This window comes from Archocentrus centrarchus, chromosome 15 (genome assembly GCF_007364275.1).
Source record: "Archocentrus centrarchus isolate MPI-CPG fArcCen1 chromosome 15, fArcCen1, whole genome shotgun sequence".
In the NCBI taxonomy this organism is placed as follows: Eukaryota; Metazoa; Chordata; class Actinopteri; order Cichliformes; family Cichlidae; genus Archocentrus; species Archocentrus centrarchus.
Genome location: NC_044360.1, coordinates 26574513 through 26597298, shown reverse-complemented (window position 1 = coordinate 26597298; position 22786 = coordinate 26574513). Strand labels below are relative to the sequence as shown.

General features: G+C 40.5%; 1 protein-coding gene across 4 annotated transcripts in view; it reads right to left on the bottom strand.

The window, feature by feature from the left end:
• cfap46 (cilia and flagella associated protein 46) overlaps positions 1-22786 on the bottom strand; it is a 71861-nt gene that overhangs the window by 36674 nt on the left and 12401 nt on the right. For 2 of the 4 annotated variants that reach the window (XM_030747415.1, XM_030747419.1), the window contains 20 exons: positions 22657-22774; positions 21149-21278; positions 20484-20602; positions 20189-20280; positions 19096-19208; positions 16727-16939; positions 12553-12754; positions 11229-11369; positions 9768-9878; positions 8838-9019; positions 6792-6923; positions 6498-6660; positions 5366-5438; positions 4359-4494; positions 4090-4273; positions 3609-3762; positions 2725-2948; positions 2479-2601; positions 2103-2264; positions 1500-1648 (listed from right to left, as the gene is read on the bottom strand). In XM_030747415.1, the coding sequence (XP_030603275.1) occupies positions 1500-1648; positions 2103-2264; positions 2479-2601; positions 2725-2948; positions 3609-3762; positions 4090-4273; positions 4359-4494; positions 5366-5438; positions 6498-6660; positions 6792-6923; positions 8838-9019; positions 9768-9878; positions 11229-11369; positions 12553-12754; positions 16727-16939; positions 19096-19208; positions 20189-20280; positions 20484-20602; positions 21149-21278; positions 22657-22774 (2921 nt within the window). The remainder of the gene's footprint in view (positions 1-1499; positions 1649-2102; positions 2265-2478; positions 2602-2724; positions 2949-3608; positions 3763-4089; positions 4274-4358; positions 4495-5365; positions 5439-6497; positions 6661-6791; positions 6924-8837; positions 9020-9767; positions 9879-11228; positions 11370-12552; positions 12755-16726; positions 16940-19095; positions 19209-20188; positions 20281-20483; positions 20603-21148; positions 21279-22656; positions 22775-22786) is intronic. The other 2 variants (XM_030747417.1, XM_030747418.1) reach the window with 2 other exon arrangements.

The window sequence follows — 22786 nt, the reverse complement described above, 5'->3', positions numbered from 1 at the left end:
ATCCAGAAAATAAACACATTACACAAAAGTTTTATATTGATTTGCATGTCATTGAGTGAAATAAGTATTTGATCCCCAAGCAAAACATGACTTACTGTCGTACTTGGTGGAGAACCCCTTGATGGCAAGAACACCGGTAAGATGTTTCTTGTAGTTTGTCACCAGGTTCCTGGCTTCCGCTTGGCAACCCTAAGCTTCAGCTCCCTCCACAGATTTTCTATAGGACTGAAATTTGGAGACTGGTTAGGCCACTCCATGACCTTAATGCGCTTCTTCTTTAGCCACTCCTTTGTTGCCTTGGTGGTGTGCTTTGGGTCATTGCCATCTTTAGCTTAGGAAAAGAGGTTCTTGTCCAAGATTTTAGGGTACACGACCCTGTCCATTGGCCTCCTTGCTTGACTGTGGGGATGGCGTTCTTTGGGTCACACTAAGCATTTCTTTTCCTCCAAACAAGTCAGGTCAAGTTGATGCCAAAGAGCTCGATTTTGGTTTCATATGACCACAGCACTTTCTCCCAAGTCTTCTCTGAATTATTTAGAAGTTCACTGGCAAACTTAAGACAGACCTGTACATGTGCCTTCTTTAGCAGGGGCTGGTGGGGCTACAAGCTGTAGGTGTAATGTGTTACCAATGGTGTTCTTGGTGACTGTGGTCCCAACTGCTTTCAGATAATTAAACAAGCTTCTTCCATGTAGCTTTGGGCTGATCCACCACCTTTCTCATGATCATCTTCACCCAATGGGGCAAGATTTTGCATGGACTGTCATTTTATATTTCTCCAGTTTCTGAATAACATCTGTTACCTTCTCACCAAGCTTCTTGCTGATGGTCTTGTAGCCCATTCCAGCCCTGTGCAGGTTTACAATCTTGTCCCTGACATCCTTTGACAGCTCTTTGTTCTTGCTCATGGTGGTAGAGAGGTTGGAATGGAAGAAATTGATTCTATGGACAGGTGTGCTTTATACACATAATGAATTGAAGTCAGTAGTATTGATTGACTGGATGATTTAATATAATCTGTGTACCACATGGACATAACCAATCTGTAGGAGCCAGAATTCTGGCTGGGTTGTAGGGGATCAAATATTTATTTCACTCAAAAGCATCGTTTTATAACCTTTACATAAGGTGTTCTTTCTGGACTTTTGGTTGATATTCTGTCTCTCTCCATTAAAATGAAACTACCATAAAACTTTGAGACTGTTCATTTCTTTGTAAACTTACAAATTCAGCCGGGAAAAAATTTCCCGCACTGTATAGTTGCACCCCAACACCTGTAAACAGAACACTGGAAAATGTGCACCAGGCAGCTGTCTTTATGTTCCCAGCACCAAACGGCACACAGAGATAATTAGAACGGATTTAGTGAACAAAGTGCAAATTAATCTTATTTTCATACAGTACCACCCTCTGCACCTGAAGTGCTTTAAGTAACATTGTTCTCATATGCAGTGGTACTCCACAAGACCTGACTCTGAGATGTACTTCACTGTTTTTACCGAAGCCTGTAGAGGTCGGAGAGGCTTTTACTATCCAACAGATCATGAGCAATGGTCTCAGCTAGATGCATGACAGGAAGAGTCAGGTGGTCGAGTGAGAGCAGATGCAGTTCCTCTTCCAGCAGGCTGAGATAAAATAGGCTTTGGTTCTACAAACAAAAAGAGAAACATAAAGATTCCAAGACTTTCACTAACAAGTACACAACAATACTCTTCAGTGATATATCAGAATAGAAAATGGCTGTTTGCTCCTTTTTCAAACCAGTTACTGTAGATGCAGTCCTGTCATATACTTCCATCCTACTGAGGCTGTAGATCCATGAATGGATTACAATACATATTTAATTTAGAAAACTGGGGCTTTATCTACTTCTGACAACTTAATTTGATCCTTAAAGATCAATAGGGGCACTTTCTTGTCAACAAAGCTTCAAAGCAACATTGACTATGTTACTTGTTACTGCTTTTATGTAGCTGAGCCTCTGAGCCCATAAAGCTGGGAGATTACAACCTCTAGTAAAAAAAGTGAAATCAGAGACAATACCACAGATGGTACACATTATGATACAGAGAGAAATATATGAGAGAGGTTTGTAGTCCTGCCTGCTTTGTAATGCTGTGAGTGCTGATGCAGTGGGGGTTGCTGCTGGTTCTGAATATCTGCCTGGCCTGGTGAGGACAGACAAAGCAGGCCCAGTCCCTCGGGGTGGAAGGAGGTGTCTGATCCAAGATAACAGATTTAGGCCTTTCTTCTGCGGGGGTAGGCTGGTCAAACAGATGACACACAGAACTGATTTTTTGTTTTTAATATCAGTGTGCAGTCAGCGTGTAACTAGTCAGTTTGTTTTTCAGGATCAGTGAAATGTTTAACTCAGACAGGTAGACTTGATGAACACTGTGTGGCAAAACATCATAATTAAGTCAAGCAACTGTGTTAAACTTCAAAAGCAAAGACACAAACTTGAGCTGAGAAACTTACCTCCTTGGCTTTTTTGCCTTTGCCCCTGTCTTTGCCTTTTTTGGATTCAGCAGAGGTAGGAGGCTGGAGTGCCTCACTTTTTGCCATCTCACTGGAAATCTCACATGCCACCGCCATAGAAACCTGTAGTGAGATATGACGCACACTTTGCGACACATTCCACACTCAACTTGAGCCCAATTTGCATCTGAAGCCGCTTCGGCGTTGTCAAAGTTGTCAGGAGCAGTGCTGGTGAAGATGCAGTACCTGCCATATTTGGAGCACAAAAGTGTAGGCTCTGAGCAGGTTAAGCTGGTGCTCAGGTGAAGTCTTGTCTTCCATGATGGCAAGCAGAGTGTGTGCTTGTATCAAGTAGTCCAGGCGACGCACCTCCTTCACACTGGACACCTTTTGTGTAAATAACAAACCCTGGACTCCAAGCAGGTGCTCACTTTTCACAGGGCTCAAATCCCTCTCTACAGTCTCATCCTCTAGAGAAAAAAATAGACATAAAAATGTTCAGATGAAACAAAAATAATCTGTCAGAAGAACTGAAACACAGTTACAAATTAAGCCAATAATAAAGAGGTTTTATTGAAGTGGGCAATTTATCTCTAACAGAATACTAATGTGCTCACAGCAGGAGATTAAAAAGACTTCTCACAGCTGTCTTTAAAGTATGCTATGTTATTCTCAGTGGGTATCCACATAGATACTGTTTCCTTGAATGTTTCTTAGAAATCTGTTTCCTTGAATGGTCAATTTGTTTTTGTCTGATCCAGTTTGGGTTTGTTTTGGTTTTTTGCACAGGGGAACACATGATTCCTATCCTTAAGTAATTGGACAAAAGCAGTGGCAAGGCTCATTTCAGGATCGGACTGATCAGTTGTTTTCTGTGTTTACCTAACGCAGTGTAAAACATCAGGGGCAATAAAAAGCATGCGAGCACACGTGCTAATGTGCAAGCACACATACAGACTTAATCCAAGTGGAAAAGCACTCCTGAGATGCAAACCTCAAGGGGAATTCTCAGAATCTGTTACCTTCCCCCAGAGATTTTAGAGTGCACAGTAGCATAACTGGCAAAACTAACTAGTCAGTGTCACATTTTTGACATGATACAATGAACAAGATGTGTTAGTGAGTCTTACCTACTCCATGTGCCTGCTCAGGTTCCAAGTGTAGAAGGATATCTATTCCCCACTGAACCTGGTGCTGGGCATCCTCTTTGTGGAAATTGTGACTGTACAGCCACTGTCCAAAACTTAACAGGAAGCTGACCTTCTGCCACTGAGTCTCTGTGCTCTGTTCAAAGATGCCATTAAAAATACAAAAGTCAAAAAACAATTTGTTATGTTATTTGCTCTAAATGTGTATCACATGGGCCTCTAATTTTGTGTCCTATGCCATAGAAAGTGGTACTTGAAAAATGGGTTGTAATGGCAAGTCAGCTCCACATGATGGTGCTATAACCATTGCTACAAATATTGCACTACTTCGATGCACATCAACAGCACAGGATTAATATTATGAACTTTATAAAATAAGTTTTTAAATATGAAAAGTTTTTAAATCATCCACGTGCACTGTGTTTTACATTTTGGTGATGATGCCAGAGCAGAGGTATATTACCGTGAGAGAAGTGATGGCTTTCTGGTAGTAAGTCAGTTGTTTGGCTACAGTGTCAGCACACAGTGCTGCCTGATGCCACATGAATGAACAGCACTGCTCTCCTTCATCTTCTAATTTCTGCATGTCCAGCAGTATGTTCTTTCCCAGGCGTGCTTTCACCAGCACGCAGTATTTGAGCAGAGGTCTGGGTTAACACAAAAACGAGCAAAATGTCTCCTTGTCTACGTATGACACCTTCTTCATGTCCTTGTGTTACTGGTTTTACTCACAGCCGATGTCTGGTGCGAGGCATGTCTCTCGTAGCTTTGTCTAGCAGCTGCAGAGCACTTTCAAAGTCGTCTTCGTCGATGCAGATTTGGAACAACAAACAGTAAATGGCTGCTCTCAGCGTTAGGACCTCTTCAGCTTTCAAAGATGCAAATATACAGACACACAGGAGCACATTTAGTTTAAATTTTCATCTGTAATGCAAAGTAAGCAAGCGTGTGTTCAACATTTTGTTACACACAGAGGAAACAGAGGTTTGAACCCAGAACCTTCTTGCTGTGTAGACACAGTGCTAATTACTGCATCATCATACATACCGCCAACATACAAGACAGATACAGAATAAAGCTTGGCAGTTTGGCAGAAAGTTTTAAATGCTTTTCACTTAAATACATGGAATGGACCAGCATTTATACAGCTCTTGATCTATTGATCACTCAAAGCAATGTAGCCTCAAGCCACATTTGAAGACACATTCAGTACACTGCTTTATTTTCTACACTTTGCACACTACATAATGCCAATTAACCTAACACGCATGTCTCTGGACTGCAGGAAAAAGCCAGAGTACCAGGGGGAAACTCTGGGAGAACATGCAAACTCCAAAACAGAAAGGCCCTGGCCTGGGTATGAACCTGGATTCTGTGAGGTGACAGTGCTAACCACTGGACCAATGTGCACCACCACCACCCTAATAAATAAAAAGAATAAACAGTATGTCTTTAAAAAGGCTATCATTTTACCTAGATTTGTTTAGGACAAACATGGAATGATCCTGAACCTTAAAATCTAGAAGAAACTGTGCAAATATGCACCTTTCACTGCTTAGGAATCCACAGGCACCTTGTTGGCCCTCAAAAAGGTGCACGCAGCTACACTGAGGTCGAATAATTATCCCTAGGGTGCATTTGTGTAGATTGCATCAGAAGGGACAGAAACTACTGCTACATCGGTGCATCTGGAACAGGAAATATTTCAACCATTTGACACCACACATTTTGGTGCTTACTTGTTGCTCCATGTTTTAATCTCCCAAGAGGCAGTGTTGCCAAGATCAGCGGTCTTTTCACTTTGCTCTGCTGCTGAAACAGAAGAGAAAAAGGATTAATACCTTATTTGAACTCTTGCGGGAAACTGAGTGTTTGTAGTAGTGGTGGGTATTCGATCATATTGGAAGCTCACTGATAAGATATAAAACAAATGCTGTCTGACCTTTTATATTACTCTGTCCCAATATCTGTGAATCCTCTTCCAGACAATTTAGGAATCCCATTCAGGAAAAAAGTCACAAGTCCAGACATGGCATAACGATTTGTGTATAAGCTAGATTATATTTATCCCCACTTATTACGTGTTGCAGCACTGCTTAAGAACAGTGCTGAGAAGGGAAGAGCACCACAGATGAGCAGCATTCTGAACTGCTCTTTAATTATAGATTTTAATTCATTTTGCAGTTGAACGGCTGTTTATGCTCGTGGCTGGATCGCTGCTCACAGGCAGAGCTGGGCAGATGTTTTTGCACAATTGAACACACCCACAAGTTTTCCCCTTTAGGACCCCAAGAAAAAAAAAAAAAAACTGCACTGATTTTCTCATCAATTATAGATAACAGAGGAAGTTAAGAACTCTGACACCTATCTTAGTAAGCTCGATAGCAACCAGAATAAAACCTTCAAAAAGATAGAAGTAAAAAATGTCATGAAAGGCCAGTTTTGCAGTCATGATTTTTTATTTTTATTTTTTGCTTATTAGCTGCTCTTTTTGTTGTTGACTTTTTAAAGTTTTGCCTTGTCAGCTGTTGATATAACAGAAAATGAAATGTTCTGGGAGAGGCTTTCTGATGCTGTGTCTAAACCATTTTCCATAGCATGGAGGCTCTGGGACTGAGGTTTTCATTGCTGCTGTCCCCTGTCCCTGTTTGGGTGTAAAGTTGTACCACCACACTGTAAAAATCACTGGGTGAATCCAGGGTGACAGCTGTGGAAAAAGATGCAGTCCTATATCTGTATTTGGCCAGGTGCAGAAAAGCTGCAAAGAATGAGTATATGCAGTATATAGGGTCAGTTTGGGTAGAATGGGAAGAATTTATATGGATGAATGTGAGAGTATATGTGGCAAATAAAATAGTTAAAGATTCATACATTTTCCTGTTTGGTGGTATGAACCAGGGCATTAAGGATCATCTGTAGGTGCTTCTGGAGCTTCCGTCTTTCCTCAGCACTCCGTGTCAGAGGTAGACAAGTATTCCAGTAATGCTTGGCAGCTGTGACACACAACGCTGGACTGCCAGCTTTTTCTGCATAACTATGGACAAAAGAAGGGAGAACTCTGATTTAAGGAAAGAAATTCAAAATGCCTCAAAGTGCAGACTAAGTGACAAAAGTATTTTGCAGCTTAAAGTATTTCTCAATATACCAGTTTACTCTAAAAAGTACCTGATACTTGATAGGAGCACTTTCATAGCCTCCCTGTAAGAGTCCAGATCTCCACTGGACTCGTGGACTAAGCTCAAGCCTCTTAAGTAGGTTGCAATGCTGAGCATTTCATTCACTGCAGTCGGGCCATACCTGCAGGTGTGAGTACATTTAACAGGCGTCATCAACCAAACAAGCTGTAAGAACTTTAGAAGTGAAATATGCTAGCAAACTAATTCAAAATTTTAAACTTCAAATAGAAAAGCAAAGAAATTCTTATTCATTTATGCATCCATCCATTTTCTTAATCACTTATCCTGTTCAGCTGATACTGGGTGATGCCAGGGTACACCTGGACAGGTCTCCAGCCCATGAAAGGGCATCAAAGAGAGACAACCTTCACATACATGTCTTTCACATGTCCATCCATTTTCTTCTGCTTATCCTGTTCAGGGTTGCGGAGGGGCTGGAGCCTATCCCAGCTGTTATAGGGCGAGAGGCAGGGTACACCCTGAACAGGTCGCCAGCCTGTCGCAGGGCCAACACAGAAAGACAGACAACCATTCACACTCACATTCACACCTACTGTATGGGCAATTTAGAATGCCCAACTAACCTAACCCCAGTAACTGCACGTCTTTGGACTGTGGGAGGAAACCGGAGTACCCAGAGGAAACCCACGCAGACACAGGGAGAACATCCAAACTCCACACAGAGAGAGGCCTGGGCCAAGGTGGAATCAAACCCTGACCTTCTAGATGTTATTGTAGCTGTGAGGCAGTAGTGCTAACCACCACGCCACCGTGCTGCCTGTCTTTGACATATTTGCTTGGTTAATTGGTAATTCCAAACAGGTTACAGGTGTGAATGTGAGAGTGTGTGTGTGTGTGTGTGTGTGTGTGTGTGTGTGTGTGTGTGTGTGTTAGTGCTATGAGAGGCTGGAGACCTGAGATGGCTGGATGCACGTCTTTGAACTGGGAGTAAACCAGAGTACCCAGAGGAAACCCACACAGACACAGGGAGAACATTTAAACTCCCCACAGAAAGCCCCTCTTGCTGTGCAGTGCGATCCTGTCTTGAATTAGTACAGTGCTTATGTATAGTGTTACCCATTTTTCATTACCTACAATTTACACATCCTTTAAACTCATCACATGTAGGCAGTCATTAAGTTACTGTTTTAAGTAGACAGCTATAAGGATTTGCTTGCTATGCATATGATTGTGCCTGATCAAAAAGTGGACGTGCAGATTAGGCAGATTCAGAGTTGCAGCTTTAATATCAGTGAATATATTCACAAAGATATCCAAACAAACATGCCCCACTTCCCTTTGCCCACACATGGCATGGTGTTGAGGGGAGCAGAAAATAGTCAGTCTAGAGCAGGAGTGTTTTCCAGAGGCCAATTAAACTGGTCTACAGCTTACTGATGAAACACACTGCATTATTTTACAAATACAGATAGTCATAAGACTGTTTTACAATAATCAAAATGTAAGATGTGTGTGTTGACTCAAACTTTCAGACCTTCACAGTACATACCTGGATAACTACATTTATGAAGATGGCAATCAAAAGCAGCGCACTCTCTGCTGGAATCAAGTACTCATTTAAGTCAATCACCTTGAGATTTAGTTAATTTAGTTTTTGGCCTTTTGCAACTTTATTAGATAGTGTTTTTACAGTGGAGAGAGACAGGAAAGTGGGAGAAGGTTGGTGACTAGGTTGCAACTTAATCCAGCACTACCACGCAGCATATGTGGTCGCCTGCTCAACCGCTGAGCCACGCTGGCGCCCGCCTTGAGTTGCTTAGTTATCTTTTTAAAGAGTTCACAGGCAGGATTGAGATGGTTGAACTGGATGAACAGTTGTTAAAGTAGGCGAGGAACAGCCAAACAGACAGGCGCACTAACAGAATTAGATTTCTTGAATTATTAGTGAATTATGGTCAAAGTGTCAAATACTCCTACAGTAGCTGAAACATTTGCCATAAAGCATGCCCATTTTTTAAAAAATTACTTATGTACTTAAAGTCCCTTAACATCTAAATAAACCAACTACACTTACAGAACACATGGCATGGTGTTGAGACTCTTTGCGGTTGCGTCTTCCAGCTGCAGAGCCCTGTCGGTGCAGCTGCACACTAAGTTGTAGTCCTTGACATCGTGGCAGAAGGCAGCCAGCTGGCACCACACCTGCAACTCCACCACGGCATCAGACCATCTGCATTCAGAGGCCATGCTCACCAGCTTTAGGTGAAGAGAGAAAAGAGGGGAGGGAATGAAAATGATGGCGGTGGTAGTGCTGGTGGTGAGGGAAGATGAAAGGAGGAGAGGAGGGTTTGTGGGAATACAAGGGAGGAGGGCTGGAAGCAGGAAGGGAATGAAGTTAAGGCAGGTTAAAGGCAGATGGTGGGAAAATGGAGCAGGGCCAAAAAAGTGAATGAACACAAGAAAAAGAAAGGTCAGAAACAAGGAAAGGAATCGCAGGTGAAAAGATGAGATGAGAAGGTGAATACATGGGTGTTCAGAATGAAGCAGGAGGTAGAAAAAGGACAAGGAATAAAAAGGACAAATTGATGCATACAGACAACTAAGAAAATGACAGAAAAAGGGGAACTTGGGAACAGAAAAAGCCAGAGCAGAAAAATGTGAATGAAATAAGCAGAAGTAATGAAGATTTTTCCTTACTGATAGAAAAAATAAGAGACAGTGTGAAAAAAGATATAGCTGTGGAAAGAGGCCAAACTGTCTGAGTGAGCAATTTTCCACAGGAGGAAAAAGAAATGCACACATGCTCGACATATCAAACACGTCTCTGACAACCATAATCCTACCAAAGCTGGATGATCAAGGTTGGCACAGTATTTTTTGTAATATACTGACACTACTGACAAATGATGAGATGCAGACAGGCTCTGAGGGCTTAAGGGTCATGTTGACATCTGTTGTTACAATCTGGCCATCAGCTACTGTAGGAAAACAAAGAAATACATACTGTGGAAAGACTGGGAACAGAGAACTCCATATGCCGCCCGTTCCTATTGCATTGGAGCATCTCCACTCCAGCCAGCACACACGTCATTGCAGACATGTCCTCATTCTCACTCTGCAAACAGAGAGGAGAATGACATCTACTCAGCTGCAAGCTGCTAAATATAGCCATATCCCTAAAGTTTAATTAACTCAAAGCCATATAGATGTATTACTATTTGTGTATGAATTATACATAGATATATTCTATAATTAACATAACATAGTGTTCCAAACACTTGCAGAGATGGCCTTGTTGATAATGTATAACTTCCCATTGTGCGGAAAATGAGTCGACAAATGATTTATTGATTGCAATTAGAGATGAGCCGCTGTTATATTAACGGTGCATTTCGTAATTTGCATGGCATGAAGTGAACCTCATCTAGCTGTGACTCAAAAACACATCAGGCTGAAGGAACTAATGTAGGGCAGGAGATTCTTGGCTGATGAATAGTTAAAGGATTATGGTGACTAATTGAACAGTCCACTCAAATGACAAATTGTGTAAGTGCTTTCCCCACGGTTTTGTCCCGCTCTGAAGCAGTACAATCACATGACATCTGGAGATGATCACACACAGCAGTGGATACAAAGCTCTAATACGGATAGGGCGGAGGCAACACCTACAACATCAAAAAGATTCATAAAAATGTCAGCAGTCATAAATTCACAGTATCATAAGCACATTAAGATCATAATACAGGCTACATTATGAAAATGACATTATTATACGACACTGAGCCGTACGGATGACTCAGCACAAATCCATCCTCTCTTATGTATTTTGTTATGCAATAAAAAGCTTCTAAAAGGGCTGTTTTTGGCTTAGCATGAAGTATGAAAGGAGCATCGCTGACCCTTAAAGAGAAGATTAAAATAATGCATGCACAGGAAGGCAGGAAAACAGCTTTGTTCTTCTTAATCATTCTTGTCACATGAGGAAAACTGCAGTGCTTGAGGGCTTACTGTACATCACAAGTTTGTTCTTTCTTTTCTTACGTTTTTTTTATGTATCTATATCAAGTGCATCCTAAAACTGCAAATGCAGCAATGTAGCGAACGCAACTTCTGAAGCATTAACTTAACTTAATTTGATTCTGTCAGGACAAGTTTAGTCAAAACAAGACTGTTATTCTATCTTGGTGATATGGCTCTGTTCTTTGTCCTCCCTACCCTTCTAGACATATGTATATGGAAAATCGAAAATTTAAAACAGACAGCATTACACAAACTACTGCTTATGTTGCCATACACAGTATTTATACCCAGTGCCTGCTAGTTTAACTGCTGTTTGCTCGCCTGTATGACTCACTGGAGAAATACTAGTGATACTTGGTTTCTTATGAATGATTAGGCCCTAAACATGAAATAGCAATCTAAAAAAAAACAAAAAACAACTAATGACAATTGTTAAGAATGATACCTTGAGCATATCGATCTTTGAGCCAATCTCCTGATGCAAGAGTCCATTGATCTGCACCCACGTGGCCAAAACCCGTTTCCTTGCTGCGATGGGGACGGTCTCCCCTGGGACGGTTGATATTCGAAGGGCGTACTCACACAGCTGGGACGAGGAGTAGAAAACAATAATGAGCTAAATTTCTATCAGCTAGTACTTGGTACAGATAAAAAAAACAAAAAAAAAACACATCTGAGACACTCAACAGGTGTCAATCAAATATTATACATCATGATGCATAACTGCAAGAACCCATATACTAACTACTTTCTGTGGCCCAAGGGCTACTGCAAGCTACAAAGGAGTCAGAATTCAGTAAGACTTTGTTCAAGTCAGACACTGTATCTGACCATATTGTACGATTAATAAAACATACAGAGAAAAGGAGATTTTTTTCTCATTTTTTCATAACAGAAATAGACAAAATGTGCTTCTTGCTCATCACATGTAATCAGTGTGTAACCTGAAGTTCATCTTTTTCAGAGTCTGTTATTCTATGAAACAGGCCACTGTTTGTATAAAGTAGGTTCACATCCATAGCTAGTATAAAAAGGGAACATTTGGAAGGTTAAATCCAAACCCCGAGAGTTTAAGCTGTGATTTGGAAAGTGAAAATCTGGATTTGAAAGTTTCAAACTTTAAAAAAAAAAGTTGTCCGTCAGTAAATGTTACATTCATATTGTGAGCTGCGTATTATCTGCACAAAAGATTAACGCTTGAATTTCTGAACATGTCCTCCAAACAGAGTTTGTACACACTATGCACTAAACTCTTTTCAGAGATTCCAATCAGTTCTTAAGCTCTCAGTGCTGGGATTTCACACATTGTTTTCACAGTGACAAGATAAAAAACTGAACAAAAAACACTCAAAACACTCCAATCACCCAGACACAGGACCAATCGTGGGTGCTTCCACAACAGCCATCCAAGAAGTCAACAGATTTCTAACTAAATGTTTTGATTTTTTGTAATGTATCATACATACAGCCCCTGTTTGTCATGATTACATGTTACATAACCTTTCTAAACATTTCCCTATAGAAACAGTGCTCTAATTTCTTCTTTCAGCCTCACCAGGATTGATTATATCTTATCTTCTCCACAATTATCAGGCAAAATCCGTTCTCTCGAGATAGCTTTGCTTTAAAGAAATCCCAAGATAAATGCTTTTAATCTAGATGGAAATATCTCTATATCCTAACAAATTACTTTCCAAATAGTTAGGCGAGAAAGTTTTACTATAATTGCTTTAACATATAGAAATGCACGGCCACACAAAGAGACACACCTCTAATGCCTTGTGGACATCCTGGAGACCAGCAGGGTCTAAGAAAACCCCATAGGCACTGGCAGCCTTTGCTATGCCCTTCTCGGCTCTTTTTTTGCCCTTGTCTTCTGCCGGAGCTGGAACAATGTTGTCTGGTCCAGACAGAGGCTGAATCAACCCTTGGGCCACAGCATCACACAGCAGCACAAAAAGAGCACGGTTCCTGAGAAATACAACATAAAGCATGTTCCAAAGTGACATTTTCTGGAAGGGTAAGAACTCAAAGTTTGTCTTGAAGGCCAAACAGCTTTTGTTTTAGCTCTTCCTGAAATGAGAAACCCCCACCACAGATTTGGGCAGAAGAAGTTCCCTTGGTAACACGTCAAATGAGAATGCAAGAGCATCCCAAAATTTGTGCAATTATTGCTATGCCCAAGGAGAGTTTGGTCTGTTTTCATGAGCGTTCACTGCTTCTTTCCATAGCCAAGAATAAACCTTCTCCTCTGCTGTCAGTGAGGAACAAAATAAATAAGCTTTGAATAGTTTTCTAAGGACAAATGCGCATATTGTGAGTTTTACCTTATTTTGTGTGCAGTGTTTCACTGAGGGTAAATAAAATTTTGATAAATGGTAAATAAGGTACTGATGAATAAAGACTGAGTTTATTGACAGAAGCTGCAAAAAAGAAGTACAAAATGCACAATTAATTATTGATTAAGCAGCTGGGTCCATTTCACTGAAAAAAAAAAAAAAAAAGCCAAAATTTTGGGCAGTGCAGTGCAACTCTGTGTAATTTTGACCATCCATCCATTTTCTTCCGCTTATCCAGGGCCAGGTTGTTGGGGAGCAGTCTAAGCAGAGAAGCCCAGACCTCTCTCTCCCCAGCCACCTGGGAGGAGGTGGCTGCTTCACGTTTGGCTGTCAGGTTACCATTCCACCACGAGCTGGAGGCCACTACCTGATGAAGCCAACTGGATCACATTATCTGCAAAACGCAGAGATGAGATTCTGAGGCCACCAAGGTGGAACCCTTCCGCCACTTGGCTACACCTAGAAATACTGACCATGAAAATTATGAACAGAATCGGTGACAAAGGGCAGCCCTGACGAAGTCCAACACCCAAAGAGTCCGCCTTATTTCCAGCAATATGGACCCAGCTCTCGGTGCAGTTTTTGCAGGGACCGAATGGCCCGCAGCAATGGGCCAGACATCCCATACTCCCACAGCACCCCCCACAGGACAGCCTGAGGGGCACAGTCGAATGCTTTTACCAGGTCCACAAAGCACATATAGACTGGATGGGCAAACTCCCACGCACACTCGAAAATCCTTGAGAGAATGAAGAGGCGGTCCAGTGTTCCACAACTTATTAGCCAATAAAAGTATTTGAATCTTATGACATTCTTATGAGTGTTCCTCACTATACAATACAAACAAATTTAAAAAATAATCTAAATAAAAACTAAAGCTCAAAATAGTAGAAGATTACACAGTATTTGTGTAATCTCCACTGATCGTTTAACTTACACCAAAGCAAGAAATTCTATCTTGTGTAATTTACTGATTCAACATAATTACAAAGTGTGTTACTTTAATAACTAAATTATGATCTGCGCCATTTTGTCAGTGATTGTTTTCATGAACTGTTAGATGGTGAATTCTGGGATGAAATTATCAGCTCTCCTTCCATAAAGGATGTATCCTGTTCTAAAGGAGGTTATAAAGGAAGCACTGAACCACCTTTTTGTGAGTATTTTGAGAAATCGACCAGGATTCGCCACCAGCCCACACATCAGGCGCGACTCTCTCAGCCACAGACTGGGCCAGTTCTAAAAGGGCAAGTTCATAATCTATAAATTTAAATACAAACAGACACAGCTAATTCATTTTATTAATGACCAGTCTTCTACCAATCGCAGTGCAAATCTGAGGCTCAAAAACTGGGGCGTATCCTCACAAATAATACAGCGTAAGTGGAGGTTTAATGCAAGTCCCTGAAAACATAGGGGCAGTTCAGATCAATGAGGGGCTGAAGAAGAATCAACATGTACCTGATATAAGGAGAATTCTTCTGTTAGAACTTGCTGGTGTGTGTGGTCTTAGGAACTGAGATTCAGGTGGAGCACAAGACTTATCTAGAGAGTTGCTTTATTACAAACTTATTTTATTCCTCCTCCACATAAAAACAATGTGTGTTAATCCCCTGACTGACACAAATTTTCCATGCAAGGGGTGTTAATGTCAGTTCAATAATGTAGACTGTTGTTTTGGTTTGTGAATTGAGTATTGCATTATGCATGTACAGTACCAGTCAAAAGTTTGGGCACACCTTCTTATTGAGTAGTTTATTATTATTTAAAAATTGTCTGCATTGTAGATTAATGTTAAAGTCATCCAAACTATTATTTATTCTTCAAAGTATTCGCCTCTTGCTTAGGTGACAGCTCTGCACATGTTAGTATCTTCTCAGTCAACTCCTTCAAGACTGTTGGAAAACCATTTCAGGTGATGACCTCATGAAGCTGCCTGAGAGAACGCCAAGAGTGTACAAAGCTGTAATCAAAGCAAAAGGAGCCGACTTTGAAGAATCTAAAATCTAAAAGATATTTAGGTTTGTTTAACACTTTTAAGTTTACTACATGATTCCTTATGTATTCCTTCATAGTCTGGATGACTTCAGCATTAATTTACAATGTAGGAAAATGTACACAGACTACCCATGTATATTTATTATGTATATTTGTGTATACATATAAATAGATACTGAGTAGATAACTATCAAAATCAAAAGATCAACCCTAACCTGACTGTCATTCACTGCATTATTCACAGTTAGAACTTGCAATGAATGATGCTATAAAGCACATTAGACAGCCGAATCATTTTCACATATTTATTAGCGCTCAAACTCCAAAAGTCTGTTGCTGATCTCAGTAAATGGAGCAAGATGCCTCCTTCACTTAATGGTGATTTACAGATGTGAGTAAAGGAAAAGGGGAAAAAAAGGACTGCAGATGATGCTGCGCCGGGAAGGAGAAAAAAAAATCTATCATTAGAGCAGACTGTTTTCTCAGGAAACTACTGTACCGTAGCGTAATATTCATTATTTCTTTAGACCGACAGCATTTTTTGCTGTTGCATTTTAACATTACTTTATGTTAAATATTGACGTTAAATGAAACAGCTGGTCAAATAGCAACAAGTGGAAGGAGGATGTCTGAAGAGGAAGGCATGAGACTGGGAATACTGTACGTATTAATTTAACTAACTCTAATCCTTACATATTATAACATTCAGACATGAATATAACACACTAACACAGTCCCGTTAAAAGCTCCGTTCTGAGTAAGAGCGACAGGACAGAACCGTTTTGGCACAGCACTCACAGATTTGAGCCATTCAGCAGTGCCAACCGCACACTCTCTCCCCTTCTCATTTCACATAATGGCAAATATCTCACACACATACTGGGTGCAAAATAAGGCATGCTTTTCACTGTTAAATTTAGTGTAATTGACAGTAAACTGCCTACCACAAACCTTAGTAACTCAGATTTGTGTGTTTCATAATCTGATTTGCGCTCATTGGTGCAGACTGATTGATTACATGTTGACAATCTGTTCATGCTCATAAATTAGATGGTGATTAATTGCAGACCTTCATCAGTATGTTTGAGAGTGAATGCAGTCAGTCCAAGTTGGACTGAGACAGGCTGCCTCCCACCAGGTGATCTGTGCAATCGCCTTGAGACCAAAAGTGGGTGTCCAGAGGTTGAGGGTGCAGCACCTTCAACTTCTTGCAACCGGTCCCCGACACAAAAAAAATTTAATGCAATTCACTCGCCAACCTGGTTGGTGAGTGTACTGCATAGAGGTTGCCATCCTAGAAAAGTACATACAGATCTAACCTTCAAAATAAAACAGAAAGTTACTGAAAGAGGGACCAGGACAAAACTCACACAAACGCCAGAGAGCTGAACACAGAGACGAAAGAAGGAGACACATGACAAAAAACAAAAATCTAGAATGTCATAATGAGGTGTTATGTGGTATTTTTACAGTTCTGATGCTTAGGTTGTGCTTTAATTACCTTCATGTTAAATTAGTGAAGCTGTGACACTGCGGATAAGGTGGGTTGCTAGATCGATCAATCCCCACAACTTAGAAGTTAGAGTAACTCAGTAACAAAGCCTACCCGATGTACCCCGTCTTCTGCAGCATGTCCACCAGACTCTGGAAGGTGGGAAGCAGGAGTATGTATTCCCCAGCTGCAAGCAAATGGCTATTATAATTCCACAGGTAAATGGCTGCATTAGCTACCACCCACGACTCTCTGATCTCTGCTCCGAGCTCCCCTGCCCGCAAGAAGTTGGAGGTGGTGTAGGCACATAGAGCCTGGATCCAGTCCCTGGGTGAGAGAGGTACAGAAATACAGTAGAGAGTGAAAAGGGATAGAAAAAAGTACTCTTTGTGTATGCGTGCGGGATAGAACAGTATAGTATTTTCAGGTTTCTTGTTTAAACTTGTTTTCACACAAATAGGCTCATTTGTTAAATAAAAGTTGCTCCAACAAGTTTTTACAAATGATGCACAAAGAAAAGCGGCACCCTTGACAATGTCAAATACATTCTATTTAATGAGGTATTCATCTGCAATTTGTTTTTTGAGCTCCTTAATTCACAGTAATAGCGCTCAGCCCTCATAATTTTACAATATACCAGAGGTATATTTCAGGCCAATTTCAGGCACAGTACGATGGTACAGTAGTTCCAATGCTGAATGTCATGTGTCGAGCCTTGACAAGTCAATAATGAAAATAGGCTGCTGAGGGTTGTGTTTTATTGAATACAACCATGGCTGCAATTCAAGACAGAGGACAAGACAGAAAACTCTCAGGAAAAAGAAAGAAAAATGGATGCAGATATCCATTTGTCCAATTTGTCCTTATGTCCAGTGTCCATTTCTCAGTCCCACACTGTAAACCCAGAATTTGATTCAACTTAAAAATACTCATATTAAAAATAGTTCATATTACTTAAAATTACCTAGAATGTGAACATTACTTGTTAATGCTGAGTAGACTGTACTTTTTGATGGTCTATCTTATTGTAATTATGTGTTTGAGTTCAAACAACTTAATATCATCAAGTTTTGCACCTGCTAAAAATGTAGTTTATACTGGTTTTAACAGACTGGCTTAACGAGCAGCAGCATGGTGGCGTAGCGGTTAGCACTGCTGCCTCACAGGTAGAATGACATCTAGAAGGTCTGGGTTTGTTTCCACTTTGGCTCAAGCCTCTCACTGTGTGGAGTTTGAAAGAGCAGATATTTGGTATATTTGTTTGTTTTTTGTTCACCCTCTGGTTCTCTACTTTTACAGTTTTTTTTTTTTTTTACTGTTCCATGGACAAATGTTATTTGTAAATGTTAATGTACCAGCGTTCAGCAGGGCTGAGTTTTATCATGTTTGTTTATTTACCAAATTTAAACAGACAGTTCAACATTGTAAGAAATAGTTTTGGTGCTGAGCAGCACGATGGTGTGGTGATTAGTACTGCTGCCTCACAGATGAAGCAAATAATCTGGGTTCGATTCTGCTTTGGTCCAGGCTTCTTGCTGTGTGGAGTTTGCGTGATGTCTGTGTGGGTTTCCTCCCACAATCTGAAGTTTGGTCAATTAGAACATACAATTTAGTTCAATTGGTAATGGAGTAGTGCTTACTTAACAAGCTGAGTTAAATAAATGGGTGGTAATTGCTTAAACTAAGTATCTTCAGTTACTGAAACTCTGTTATTAGTACATTCAACTTAGATCTTCCATTCCATTCCAAAAGGGCCTCAATTACACTGAACATACTCCACTGCACTTATTCAACTGTTTCATTAATTAAAAAATTTAAGGCAACGAGTTACCTTGGTTTTTTAAGTAGATGCAACTTACCCGGGTTTACAGTGCATAATGAATTACTATAATAATGACCCTGATCCTACTATAGAAGACATGAGGAGCATCTAACCTTTGCAACAACTTTGTCTTTAACCTCATTACAGAAGATGTCTGAACCCTTTTTACAAACCACATGATTCCCTCCTATGCAACCACTAACTGTTAATTGAGCTAATGTCACGACAATGGAACTTAATTAAGACTGCTGCTGGTCAACTGCAAGTTAAATACAGAGTAGGCAACACACCTTTGGGACAATATAATCAAAATGTGCAACTTAGTGCAAAGGCTGCTTTTTTGGTAACACAGAATCCTCAAATCGTACTTTTCTCATGCTGTAAAGCTGAAAAGTAATTGATTATTTCTTTTTTATATCTTATAACACTTCCACAACACAGACTGAACCCCTCCACCTCTGTCCGGCATCATTTCCAATGAGTTATACATATGTATAAATTTTAAAAGCATATTCACTACCCCATTAAGTCAATCACAGTTTTAAAGCTATAAATAACAAATACAAGTACACAGGCAAAGACACACAGAACAATCACACTGTCTGGTTGTCTGATGCTATGTGTGTGTGATGTGATGTGTGTGTGCATATTGTGTTTCCACCTGTAAATAATCCAGTGTGGATCCTCTTCTGACACACAAAGCCATTTCTCCTGTGGCGGGACAGCAGGGCTATTTAGCTGCACCCCCTCTTCAAGTAGCTTTTGAATGGTGGCCTGAACAAGAAAGAATATATTAATTTCAGAAACCATAATATTAAAGATGACTTCCTGTTTTGACAACTTTATAATAAAAAGAGAAAAAGCCTCCTGCTACGGGGATGACAGCTTCTTTAAAAGTATTAAAGCTCAGCTATGCAGATCAAAGAAAAAAGGAAATGACTGGCGAACATTTTATCCAGTGGTGGACAACTCGGTTAAGACAAGAGGAACCAGTCTTCATCACGTAGCTTTGAATTAATGAAATCTAACCAAATTTTCAAAAACTATATCCCCGTGTCATAGAACAAAGGTGTAAGAAGAGAGGCTACAGCGTGTGTCAGTTTTGGCAAGGTCATGTCATGGGTGTGGGTAGTTGTCTTCATTTTCTTTAAAGTGCTGTCAAGTGAACGTCTCTATAGACTTAATAAACACTTGGAGCTGCACAACTGATGGCAAGCAGGTCTGCACAATAAGACAAGTTCATGAGACGAGCGCAGCAGTCTCTGACTCCTACTAATCAACAAATACTTCACAGGCTTGTTAAAAATCCTATAATGCATGTCTACTGCTGCAAGCGTATTTCAAAAGGACAGCATAAAAATAAATAATAAAAATAATAGCGTCAGCTATCATTACATAATACTCCCACTGACAATGCCTGTATGCACTCAGTTGCTGTCATTTGATTAACTGATTAGAAATTTACATTAATGAGCAGTTGAACAGGTATACCTAATAAAGTGGCTAGTGAGTGTATGTGGGGAGTTGGGGGGTGGGGGGGGTCTGTTTGATCACTATATCCTTCAATCTCCTCTCGCTCTATTGGCCATTGTGCAATACGTTTTTGCTCCATCTTTTTATATTTCTAATATACTTATCTGTCACAATCTTATACAATTGGAGTTCTAAGAAACCTGCTGTAATGTGTTGCGTACATGTGTAGGAACATAACAGCTGAAAAGAGTGGCTGGGATTAGCAGTTAGCAAGAACAAACCTCAGCACTGATGAAGTGAATTTCAGCTAAAAGGCGCAGCAGTCGCACAAAGCTTTGGCTTCCACAGCTTTCTCCCTCTGAGCAGCTGAAAGCTGGAGAGAATTAACACAATATGTTACAATCGATGAAAGCGCTGCTGCTCCTCTTGTATTTACCAACAGCACAAAATCTTTCACAACAGCTATAGTAGTTTCATATATGAGCCTGGCTTCTCTTTATTATTTCTGTATTCTGAAGCTCAATACCAATATTTCTGTTATTTTACTGTTACTCTTAAGATCATTCATCATCTTACTGTCAGACTTTTGCCATCTCCCATCATCATAGAGCAAACAGAATCGACAAGCAGCTCGGCACACGCCCCAGACTTCATGTTTCCTGGCTGTCTTTGCTAATGTTGCCCACAACCTCACCCTGAAACAGCCAAGAAATAAAGAAAATGTACATATAAGTACTTTGAAAAGGTTACGGTTGTGACAAGGGCACAGCTACATATTGTTTATGATCAAATATTGTATGTTTACAGGGTCATGAATAATAAAAATCTGCTCTCAAGTTGTGATGGTTCTGCTGTCTCCTGAGCATTAAGCCCGCCATTACTGACGTGCACATCTCTTTAACAGTAATGACAGGGGCAGACATGGGGAAATCAACTATGCACTTTGAATAGGAAGATGAAATGGAAGGGTGCAGACTTATAGTCGCGCAACAACCTTAACAGCAGAGAGGACCAATAGATCAAACATTCATTAGTATCTAATATTCGGTAAAAGCAAGAAGTAATAAATTCAACAAGCTATAAAAGTCTGATTATACAGGCAATTTTCCAACTGGGTTTCTGGGAAGTGTGACAACTAAAACTAACTGTTGAGAAAACTTAACACTGGCAGGAAGATTCATACATACATAAACAGTACATGTGCAGTCAATATTAATACATGTGAATTTACCAACACGCACATCTCTGTGTGATCTGCATCACTTCTTTGTCTGGCCATGTGTCCTTCCACCCTCTGTACAGATGCAGAGTGATGCTGAGCCTTTGCAGCGAGCTGAGCCACTGGTCCAGATCCAAGACCGCCTGCGGGAACTAGACAAATGTTGAAGCACTGCATAAGTCGACCTTATTAATACCAGAAAGCTTTTGCATTTTTTTTTTTTAATGAATCAATACAAGTTTCCTGCTATTGCACATTATTAGAAAGCTAGTTATTCTAATGCACAGCGTCTCAGGCTTACATTTTAGTTTTTAGAACAATTGCATAGTAATAATGACATCCTTTTGAGGACGCTGCACAATTATCCTTTTTATGCAACATCCATGAAAGCAAAAGGAAACACAACTTAGGGCATTGAAGAGAAAACGACCTATTTACACTGCTAACTCTTTCAAACAGGAGCACCGTTGACTCCACTGTAATCAGATTAGACAGTAGCATATTCTAAATTTTTACTGAAATGCATCTGCAACAACACAAATATTCAAGCACTTGTTGTCTGGGCTGAATCATGAATACACAGACTGTGTGTAGCGCAGCGAAATGCACAAGTGCCTGTGTGCTCACTTTGAAAGTTCAAAAACACACACACTCATGCACACACCTCTCATTGGTGAACATCTTAGGAACGATAAAAAATTGTGGCAGCATGGTGCAGTTAATTAATTCTTCTAGTCTAAAGGGTTACTTTATGTGCTGGCTTTGAAGCTCAGAACACAATGATTAAGTGGCTTCATCTAGGGGATGCTTGAGGCTCATGGACAAAAACAAGAGGTGCCTCTAGGGACCAAAGCTTTTAACCCATGCCTGCAGTAGAAGCCCTTTGACAAGCTGTCAGTTTTTCCCCAGGTCATTAGGACTGCTGAATGTTCATTTGATGCTATGAAGCAAGGAGCCTGGAACAAGTGTGAGATCAAAGGCTCTCCCCAAGCTCTGGCCCTTCTGCTCCGTGATTCATCGCACACTGTCGATGTGGCTTCACGGTTAGCAACACCGCAACACTCTCTCAAAGCAATTTTTCTGAGAAATTGCACACCACTGAATAATAAAGTTCAGTGTGACCTCAGGAAGTATCTCTAAAGACAGAGGGAAATACAACACAGTGCATATCAGTGTAGGTCTATGATATTCAATCAGTCTGCATGCAATGAATACCAACTTTGCTTATGATTATGCAGTTGCTGCATGAGCGTGCCTTGAAGATGTATTCTATAAGTGAAGGAGGGCTCTGTCAGCACAGATCAGTGAGGTTTATCTAAGATCAAGTAGTTCAGAAAGACATTCTGCTGTGAAACATTAGTATATATGCTGTGCAGTACCAGTTAAACGTTTGGACACACTCACCCACTCAAATGAATGTGTCATTTAATTTGGATGTGTGTTTCAGGTTTTTTCTACAAGAGAACATCTTCTAGCAAATCTAAGATAAAAAAATGTCTTAGTGTGAACATGAGGAAGGGAATTCTGTACTTTTTGAAGTGTCATCTGCATCCAGCACCATCTGAAAATCATCAGGGGCCAAAAGAAGGCCCACATCGACCAGGATGGGTCGAAAGTCTGTCTTATCTTCGGGGTGCATGTCTCTAGCCTGAGAAAGAAA